At 34.8% G+C, this 11,645-nt stretch overlaps 1 protein-coding gene across 1 annotated transcript in view; it reads left to right on the top strand.

Annotated features, from left to right (window-relative positions):
* The first annotated feature begins 1,467 nt into the window (after positions 1–1,467).
* LOC117323333 (diacylglycerol kinase epsilon-like) overlaps positions 1,468–11,645 on the top strand; it is a 28,705-nt gene continuing 18,527 nt past the window's right edge. The window contains exons 1-6 of the mRNA XM_033878485.1: positions 1,468–1,930; positions 3,888–4,559; positions 4,906–5,049; positions 6,140–6,288; positions 6,652–6,700; positions 6,832–6,942. Of these exons, the coding sequence (XP_033734376.1) occupies positions 1,916–1,930; positions 3,888–4,559; positions 4,906–5,049; positions 6,140–6,288; positions 6,652–6,700; positions 6,832–6,942 (1,140 nt within the window). The 5' untranslated portion in view covers positions 1,468–1,915. The remainder of the gene's footprint in view (positions 1,931–3,887; positions 4,560–4,905; positions 5,050–6,139; positions 6,289–6,651; positions 6,701–6,831; positions 6,943–11,645) is intronic.

Below are 11,645 nucleotides of genomic sequence, written 5' to 3'. Positions count from 1 at the left end.
TGACATATTTTCGAAAGTTACCCCAAATGTGCCTCATCTATTGAAAATGGATATCGCCATTTGTCTTTAATAAAAAAAAAACGAACATTTTTAGCCACCCAGCTAATTCTAACAGCTTTGTTATGTTCATTTTTACCGAGACATCCGTTCGGTCATGGCAATTCAAAAAGGTACGTAACGAGAGTAATACTTACATAGGGGCCTATACGTTTTCTTCTTTTCCGCTACCGTTGTTTCGCGGCTATAAAGTTGTCCCCATGCCGAAAAAATCGCGGTAAGGGGGACAACTCTTACTTATTTCCAATAATTTCTTGCCGTTGCGGTCATGACGATACCGAGAGACATCAGAAATCACAAGAAAAAATCACTATATACGATCGACATGAAAATTGTTTTCTGATGATTTATTATCACTGGACACACTTATTGATATGTTAAAAGCGTTTTAAACGAAATATGTCGAGCAGCAGACATTTCACATTGATTCGAGTTTAGTAATACGGGAAAGTGATATGGCTAAAACACGGACCTGTCTCCAGTCATAACACTATAACAATACTATTTGGCCGAACTGTGTCGAATTTTAGATGTAAATAATAATACAAACACTCAGTGAACTAAAATGAATGAGACAAATACATGTATGTTTATTGTTGTATGCACACAAAAGTCGCGGGACGCGATTTGTCAAAAACAACAACAACAACAACAACAACAACAACAACAACAACAACAACAATGGAATGACCCTGCTAAACATACTCCCAATGCTTTTTATGTAACAGGAGAAGGAGAAAATGTAGTAGCCAGACTGAGGTTCGAACTCGGGACCCTCCGATCTCTAGACTCGCCGATGGACGACCCAGTCCAGTTCCGCAGCACATTAATCTAGTCTAGACCTACATATGAACATTTACTCTGTGGCGGCTAGCAATTAGCCTACTCTTTTTCGAATACCAGCAGATGATCTTTAACGTGCACAGCGTGACTTTTAGAACTCAAGGTTTAGATCATTTGCATAATCATCGCATGTATTCAGTTAACAACAAATACATTATGTAGCTTGCAGCATATATACATGTACATACAGAAATAATGTCATATCCATTTAAAGTAATTGATAAAATATTGTAGTAATATTGTTTTTTATAGAACTGCTCTAATCATCAGTGATTAAATAGAAATCAATACACATGAACATTTCAAGAAACGTTCTGTGGGAAAAAGCACATGTACATGTACATGTATCACCATGGTCAGATACAAAATCAGGGGTCAAATGCAAATAAAAATCAGAAAACGAGCTCTATTGTCCCACTTGACCTTGGATGCTTTACAATATACAGCTCCCAAAAAAGCATACTGTTTGTGTATCCTTATTATCGCGTGTCTTGAAAACAACAACCGTGAATTTGATTAATGATGTGCAACCTAGAGTACATTAATTATAGATCGAGAGTTACGTCCCCTGAAGTTTGTGTTTACATCCGGAAACAACATGCAACATAAATGTATTTTAGGCATACATTATAAAAGTGATTTCACATCAAATGGCTTGATCGGGAATATTGATACAATAACAAAACATGTATCTAATGATCAAATTACACGACACCTATGCAGAGAGTATTGAAAGTTAGTGTTACAAGTTTTTATGACGCTTGCCGGTACTAACGGCTGACTAATGGTAGACATAATGTTAACCAGCGATAACATTACCAGTTTGCCTGTTTTACATGAATATTCATAGACAGCATAAAGCCATCCTTGTATCAGGGATTAAGTCCAGTGCGTTTGTTTCAGTGTTAAATTACATATAGATAAAGTAATATATTACTCTAACTGCGCATGTTGTCATCAAGAAGAACTGTTTACGTCGATGACGATGGAATGTTGTAACTGAAACGTTGGTCAAATGGGTTTTACACAGGTAAGTTTAACATTTTCATTAATTTCAAACAAAAGGGGAAAGAAACAACATTTTCTTTTTATAATCATTGCCAAAGACTTTGTTGAAGAAGGGAGGAATGTAGGGTAACTAGACTAGGATGAACACGGCGACCAGGTACATGTAGCTCAATTGGTAGAGCATCCGGCTTGAGTTTGGAGGACCCTGGTTTGAACCCCAGACTGGCCCAATATTTTCCCTCTCCTATTAGACATAATTATGAGGTTATAGTTGTGAAAGAAAGGACAATGATGGTGGATTTGAATGCACCAACAGTGTCAAAAGAAATAGAAGACTAAGGGAGGAGATTCTATTGTGTTATAGTCCTGGGGTAAAATTAGTATTTATAGCAGTCTCTGGGTGTTTGGATGTGTTTGAAGGCCTGAAGGTTAAGATGGCTTGATTGTGTACCGGGTCCACAGGGGTAAAAAGAGTTTGGATGAACTTCATCCACTGAAGTTCTACAAGATTATTAACAATTTTGTAGAGAATGATGAGTCTGAACTGAAGGTGTCTGATATGTAATGGTGGCCAGTGAAGGGTAGCTATCATATCAGTAACGGAGCTTGTTTTGTAATTACTACAAACATATATCTGACTGCTCGACATTGTACTTTATTGATTTGATTAATTTGTGAAAAATTGTGGAGGTCCTTAAACAGAAGAACTATATTAGTATATATTCTAATTTGAGTCAAACAAGAGTGTTGTATGTGTGGTTTTCAATATTTTGTGAGTGGACTTTAAGATTGCAGTGTGAGAAGCCAAGTGACTGATTCACTTTAGAGATTATTGGCATTATGTGTTTATCTCAGTAAAGATTTGACTGGATAGTGATGTCGAGGTGTTTGGTAGAATCTGTGGTATAGGTAGACGAGGGAATGGACTGATGTTTGATAGACACCTAGAGGATAGAGCACTTGTTGGGATGGAATGACATAAGTCAGTCGTGTTAAAAGGCTGCAGTAGCATTAAGATCAGGGCCCAGTTGTTCGAAAGGTGATTAGGCTAATCACATTTTAACAACGTTTTTCAAATCCTGATATAATAATTTCTGGTAGAACTACTTGACAAAACTTAATGAAATTATGTAATTCTTAATTCTCTTCCAACTGGCATAATTTAAAGATGATATACTCACAGGTTTTGCAACAAATGAGAAATGAATTTTTCACTAATCAAGTGATTAAGCTAATCACCTTTTGAACAACTGGGCCCAGATTGGAGTTTTGAAACATCGTCAGAAGTTCTAATATTTCTATATAATATGCTATCTTCAGCAAACAGACTTGGTGTACTAAATTTCATACATTCAGATCAGATCAGATAGATCAGAAATAAGATGGGACCAGCTAACCTTGAGGTTACAGATATGGTTAGATAGGATTATCCAAATATGATAATTTGGTCTGCACAATATATGCATCATAGGGAGTTAAGTTTATAGTGCTCTGCCCCCCCCCCCCCCCCCCCCCCCCCCCTCCTTTAATATGCTCACAAACATGCCCCTATTGATGTTAAAACTCACATGCACATGCAGTCTACTCTCTGACATACATGTACCTGGAGGCAACTGGACAAACAGGTTACATATGACTATTGACACAACATTACCTAAACAGTAGATGCACATGGACACTATAAATAGACACACAGCTAATCAGAGAACACTCCCTGTAAACAGTAACACGCATAAATATACATAACTGAAAACATGGCAGTACAAAGATACCATTGACACTAAGACATATTGTACAGAGTATGATCATTCATTTATAGATTTGGTGCTTTTACATTGTTACCGTGGCTAAAATTTGTATTTTATAAGCGGTATTATATACAGTGTAGCTGTACCGGTTCTTTGAGTATGTATATATACACTATAATTGAAAAATATAAATATAGTTTGAATATTGGTATGACGGTGCTATATTTGCAGATGGACATTGTATCATGGTTTCTCATCGTGGTCATGTTGATGGTGCTGGCCTTTGTGTTGATGAAGCTGTATCGGCTTTATCGACTCCAGCACTATGAGGTTAGAGCTCCTGACATCCAACGGGGACACCGCTGGTATATGGTAGATATATTTCCAGAGCAAACATACTGTACCATTGGTCACTACCGAATAAAACATGGAGCAACATGTGACTCTTGTGGAGTATGTGTCGATGATCATTACATGAAAACAGCAGACAAACAGATCCACTGTAAACCTATATCGGAGATCGGCCATGGCACTCTTCATCATTGGGTTCAGGGCAATCTACCTCTGTACAGCAAGTGTTTTATTTGTGGTGAAGATTGTGGAGTACTACCTCAGATCTGTGATGTTTGGTGTGCATGGTGTCGAAGGACTGCACATGAAGACTGTAAGCGAATTAGTGATATGTGTGACCTGGGCCGTTTTAAGACTGCCATTGTTCCCCCTAATTGTGTCAGACTAAAACAAGTAGGGATAAAAGGAAGACGACGCCTGGTGGTAGCTTCAGCAAGTCACCCAAACATAACTAACTGGAGTCCCCTTATAGTAGTAGCCACGAGGAAAAGTGGTAATAATGAAGGGGAGTTCATTCTACGGGCATTCCGAGGCTTTCTACATCCTTCACAGGTACATACACTAGTAATAATGTTCTGTCACTAGAAATCATTTACTCTAACCCAGTAATGTTACAGATATAATGTTAAGTTTATACTTTTATAAAGATGTTACCAATGCAGGATAATCCAGTATTTATATTAAATCTTTGTTACAGACACAATATAGTTTATACTTCAATAAAGATGTTACCAACACAGGATAATCCAGTATTTATATTAAATCTTTGATACAGATACAATATGTTAAACTTTAAACTTATAATGTAATGGCTGTGATGGCTGTTAATGGCTGTGATGGCTGTTTATGGCTGTGATGGCTGTTAATGGCTGTGATGGCTGATGACTGTATGCTGTAGGTGATTGACCTAAACGATGTGCCACCTGAGAATGGCCTTGAATGGTGCCACCTCCTCCCTGATGTCACTTTCCGTGTGTTGGTCTGTGGGGGTGATGGTACCATTGGATGGGTGCTGAATGCCATAGATCATCTTCGACTAAAAGTAAGTGAAATAATAAACAATATCTGCCCGTTTTGTAGCAGGTTTGTCTGTTTCGGGGATTTACAGGGTTCAGGACAACTTAAGAAGGATTAAGTTCTATTCCATTTATTTTGTTTATCTCGGGGATAAAACCCTACAACAACATGATAACAATTATTAGTAAAACAGTCATTTTACTTTTGATAAAATTGTCAATTCTTCCAAATTAGAATATGACCGATTAATGCAGCTGATACAAACATGCTTCACTATGTAATCACTACTTATACCAAATGTTAGATAACCCAGCTACAATCATTGGATTACAACACATGAAACTGACATCATAACACTATATGCAAAATAGAGCTTTATTATAATCACTTTTTAAACAAGTGGTATCAAACTGATTGTGACTCAGTTATAATTAGCATAGCTAGTACCTGGTATATAATCTATACATACAATTATCATATACCTGGTATATAATCTTTACACAAAATTGGTAAAATACCCAAACCAAAAGGCTTACAAGTATACAAGAATAAAAGAACCAACCTCTTTATAAATTAAGAGGGCTTTATCCAAGGGACACAACTCCCAGATTTTGAATTATAAGACACAGTAAATAAATCTACAATTATAAGTAATTAGTAATGGAGAATCAGCTAATTAACGAGTAGGAATAAAATATCTTCACTTAAAAGAATTCAGAAAATACTAATTTTGACAAAAGTAAATGCCGAAACATCTTTTCTGAATAATATAAAAGATATACGCATATAAAGCTTCAATAAGAATTAAATTCAAATTAGTAGTTCATAGGTCAACCCAGCAAATTAAGTAAGGCTGCAGATATATTAAGGAACTTTGGAGAACCTAATAACATTTTGTTGCACTTTTCAAAGCTCTTAACACTACATCATTGTCGAAATATTAAAACATCACAATCAATTTTTGATCAGCACGGTCACTATCAGAGTATATTACACTTATGCATATGCAAACATATTACATGCAGGCAAACTCACAGGATAACAGGACAATAAGGTGGTGATAAATGTTTTGATTTTCTTTCTCTTTATTTTTCCTTTGATTTTTCTCTTTCCAGAATCCACCAAATGTATGTATTCTGCCGTTGGGGACAGGCAATGATATGTCTCGGGTGCTAGGGTGGGGTGAAGGCTACACTCATGGTGATTTCAATATCCCAGATATCCTTGAGAAGATTGGTGAAGCAGAACCTGCCAGTATAGACAGGTACTACAATTGTTGGTTTGCTGACAAACACTATGTATGATATTCCCCCTTGTAGAATTTACAGCATATCTGCATAAATACTGAACATCTATTACCATCACGCAAGTCACCACAAGAAAACAACCCTGATAAAATTATATTTTTTGTAACAATAATGTACAGTGATAAACTGCAGGGAAGTTGACAGTAACAAATGGTTTTACAGGAATTCATATGAAAAAAAAATCCTGTTACAGCTTGTGAGATAAGTTGTGGCTTAAGTATGAACTTGTTTCAACATTCTGTATTGTCTTGTTTATATCTTGATTACACTATCCTGAATGACGTACAGTTTTAAACATGTTTTTTGTTGTTTTTTTTTAGGTGGAAAGTGGAGATTAGCATGAGAAGTATTGTGATGAAGAAAAGAAAGGTACTGAGATCTATATCAGAGTTACTTCCTCTGATATGATTGGAATATAATTTTCAACATTTTTACCCCACTGGATCAAAAATGTCTAATTTTCTGGCAACCAAGTCTGTAGATATCCTTTGTGGTTACAGGTGGTGATGAACAACTATGCCTCAATAGGTGTGGATGCCTTAGTTACCCTCAATTTCCATCGGCAGAGGGAGAGTAGGCCATGGCTGTTTGCACACCGCCTCATCAATAAGGTACAGAATTATTTGCAATTTGATTGAAAATGGAATCATAAGTCACTCTTAAAAGACTCCCTTATACACATCATTAACAGGCCACTCTGGTATGATACAGTAAAAGGAGAGGTAAAATGCGATAACCAGACCAGTGTGGTATGATATTTTGACCCCCAAGGTAAGTGAATCTCGGGTCAAAATACCATAATGGGGAAAATGACCCCCATATGGCAAAGTAAACCCCCGTATTAAGATAGCATGTTTCATGCTGTATTTTCTTATTTCCAATGAGCCAATGATAAATTCAAATGGCACAGCAATGTTAAGGTTTTGTATTTATCTCTGTTTGTGACAATGTTAGACCATTAAACCCTCAGTCATAGATGTTGCATGGGTAGTAGAACCTAGTATGGTATTTCATGGATTTCTCCATTTTTTTTGGTAATTATTTCCAAATTTCTGGACTTTAAAAAATAATCAACGTTATGGTTTTGCATTTAGCTCTTGCATATTAGGCTGGTACTGACAAACTATAAAAGCTAGAGCAACTTAACTGTGATTATATGTGAATCATTAGACGTATATATATATATAGCTGAAATTAATGCATTACACTCTTTACTAACAGTTTTACAATTTTTGTATTTTTGGGTAAAAAAATCAAATTTCTGACAAAGTATAAGAGCTAGACCAACCAAACCTCTGTCATAGATGTATCAAAGGTAGTAGGGCCTACTGCACTTAAAGCATTTCATAGAGTTATGTATTTTTGGATACAAACTGCAAATTTATGTTTTAGGACAAATTCAAACTTTAAGGTTATGTGTTTAAGTACACTTAGGTGTTTCACTTACAGATATACTTATTATGCATGTTGCATATACCATTTAAAACATTCTACCTTTATCACACTTATAACCTAATAAGTATATTGTTATTTAGCACTTTAAGATACGACCTTCAATTTCATTATGCATATCATGTTGACAAAGGGGGCAGGCGACAAATTTAATTACACATAATTCATGTTTTTCTTTCAACATGAAATTATCGAGAGAAAAAAAAAACAAAAAAAACATATCTTATAATAAAAAATAAAATATTGAGTATACATGTAGGTACTTAAACAATAAGTCAACTGACCAGATGTCAAGGTCAACGGTCAAGAGAAAAACATATGATGACATTACAAAGAAATGCTTGGAATTAGTCATTAAGTCATCTGACTAAATATCAACGTGAAAGGTCAAGGTTACTGGAACAAAAGGATAGAGGCTCAAGTCAAATTTCCTTCCTTTTCACTAATCAACGTTTGTGTAGTTAAATATAGATATATGTTATATACTATAGGCACTATGAAACAACGTTTTTGTAGTCATATATAGGTACTATAGATAATCTATAACGACGTTTATATAGTCATATAGATAATATAGGTATAATGAGACATCATTTGTGTAGTAATATATAGATAATACAGGTATAATAAAACAACGTTTGTGTGGTGTCATATTTAGATACCATATAGTTACCACACAAACGTTGTTTTATAGTAACTATGGTATCTATATATGACACCACACAAACGTTGTTTTATAGTAACTATGGTATCTATATATGACACCACACAAACGTTGTTTCATAGTACCTATAGTATGTAACATATAATATTTAACTACACAGATGTTGATCTGTAAAACAATGTTTATGTTGCCATGTATTGTTACTATAGATACTATATAAAACAATGTTTGTGTTGCCATGTATTGTTACTATAGATACTATATAAAACAATGTTTGTTTCGCCATGTATTGTTACTATAGATACTATATAAAACAATGTTTGTGTTGCCATGTATTGTTACTATAGATACTATATAAAACAATGTTTGTTTCGCCATGTATTGTTACTATAGATACTATATAAAACAATGTTTGTTTCGCCATGTATTGTTACTATAGATACTATATAAAACAATGTTTGTGTTGCCATGTATTGTTACTATAGATACTATATAAAACAATGTTTGTTTCGCCATGTATTGTTACTATAGATACTATATAAAACAATGTTTGTGTTGCCATGTATTGTTACTATAGATACTATATAAAACAATGTTTGTTTCGCCATGTATTGTTACTATAGATACTATATAAAACAATGTTTGTTTCGCCATGTATTGTTACTATAGATACTATATAAAACAATGTTTGTGTCGCCATGTATTGGTACTATAGATACTATATCAAACAATGTTGTGTTGCCATATATTGTTACTATAGATACTATATAAAACAATGTTTGTGTTGCCATATATTGTTACTATAGATACTATATAAAACAATGTTTGTGTTGCCATATATTGGTACTATAGATACTATATAAAACAATGTTTGTGTTGCCATGTATTGGTACTATAGATACTATAAAACAGTTTACAATCAACATCCCCAGATAAAGAAAAAGTATTGGTAGAACTTATCAATTGGTCAAATCTGGGACCTCTGACTTACTGTTATCACAATCCATACCCAATCACTTTAAGATAATGTTTCCCTATGGAACACATTGTATCTTACCGGGCAGATATTACATGTATACAGTTTGGGTTTCATACAGTTTTGGTTTTACCCTACATGGACAATGTAAGAAAAGTGTTTTTGCACAATGATGAATACAGATGTATGGAGAGGGATGGCGTGTAGTACATGTTTTACCTCACTAGCATTGTTTGCTATTGTATTTATTTTTTAGGTCACCTGAGACGACGAAGTCTCAGTTGACCTATTGCAAATAAAATTGTGAATTATGTGGTCCCCATTCTCATATGATCAGGTGCTGATGGGCGGGGCTAAAAAGGGTCTAATTGACTGAAATTTAAAAAAAAATCGTCTTCTCTGTACTCCCAGATATGGTGGAATCAAACAATCTTCATAGGTGGAAGGGTCTTATGGTGCTTTACCAAAATTATGAATATCATGACCCTGGGGTCTCACGTTTCCCCTGGGGAAGGGGTACACTTTACTATAGCTTATTTAGAGAAATCACATTTTTTGACTCTTATTTGTCCGATTTGTATTGGAGCTCATTCTAATTTAGTTAACATGATCAGCATGGGATGACACTTTGATGGTATGTACATGTTGGCCCTGACTGAGCCCCAGGGGCTGATGGGCGGGGCCTAAAAAAAAGGTCATTAATTTAATTAGATTAAATACTTCAAAACTCAAGTGACCGTTAAGACCCATGGGCCTCTTGTTAATATGCAGGTTTATATAAACATGCAAGAAACGTTTTGGTATGATATTCTAGATTCAGGAAATTGGTCCATTCATCGAATTTCATTACAGGTTTTACAGCAAAAAACAACCGTATTGTGTAGGTTCTGTTTAGTTTGTATGATTAAGCATTCACAGCATCGATGTCCAATTACAGAAATACATAAACACACATCGATCAAATCGCTTTTATTGGCAATCATGTATTTCCTTGTTGGCAGACGAAATAGTATACTGACAGTTCAAATGACTGTGTTCATGTGAGTTAGTGTTGAAAATAAAGACCAATACCTTTTAAAGCTAACAGCAAAACATTAATTCCTAGGTAAGTTTTCGTTTCAAAAAGTTAACTCCAAGTAAAACAGTTTATAATATGGTAAACGTTCTAAATAAGTTCTATATTTGATTATTCGATAAGCATGTATATCTGATTTGTTGAGACCTCATACTTACATGTACATTTCAAAATCATGGCGGGAATGAGTGGGGTTAGAGGTCAAATATTAGAATGTTACTGTGATGATATCAATAATGGTTTGGTCGTGTCAAACTACCTTCATCATTGTATGAGAGACGTTTAAATATTTCATCATTGTCAATTATTGAAAAGAAAACGTACTCAAAAAAGGAAAGTTAGTGCATTTAGACAGAGTATATACAAGTCTCTGATTTAGATGAGACATAAAGCGACTATTACTGTACAATCACTCGGCTTATCATTTTTCTGAAATATATCATAAAACTACGACTGTTCCTGCATTACGAAAATTAAAGTGTCCGAACCATGTTTTAGAAATAACTAAATCAATGCAATCAATCACATTACAATTCCGTAAGCCCTTCAGGAATACATACATATTACCGCTCGTGAGCAGAACACTGCCATGGTCAAACAGAATATCAACCTTCTAAGGGCCCCGCCATTATTATCGTTAGTTGGGAATCTACAGTCGTGTCATGTGTTGTTCAAGTAAACGAAACTTAAAGTCAATTGATACGTTATATTCTAAAACCTAATATTGTTTAAACAACATCCAAAAATATTCTCCATTTGAAAATACATAGCCAGAAGGGACAGCGAGTATAACCGTCAACGTGTGTCTGTGTCTTTGTTTACCACATAACCCATGTCTATTTGAAGAACACGGACTTGTGACTACATGGGCACCCAGTATCTCCATTCTGCTTTCTCTGTGAAACGTTGTTTACAAATCTCATTGAAGCTAATCCGTAAACATATATTTATTGAACATTTTTTGATGTCAGCTGGTTTATCACTATATCTTTTACGACTTTATCTGTATTCGTTTAATGAGTATGAAATCTACAGTTATAGTCGCTAGTTTATGAATCAAAAACACAGGTAAAAGGTATTGGATCCATTACCATCTTCACTTGTATTTGCATCAGCCACCAAAGATATTTAAACTGTAGTATAACGT

Source organism: Pecten maximus, chromosome 1, assembly GCF_902652985.1.
Source record: "Pecten maximus chromosome 1, xPecMax1.1, whole genome shotgun sequence".
Classification (NCBI taxonomy): Eukaryota; Metazoa; Mollusca; class Bivalvia; order Pectinida; family Pectinidae; genus Pecten; species Pecten maximus.
This window is presented reverse-complemented; position numbering and strand designations above follow the sequence as displayed.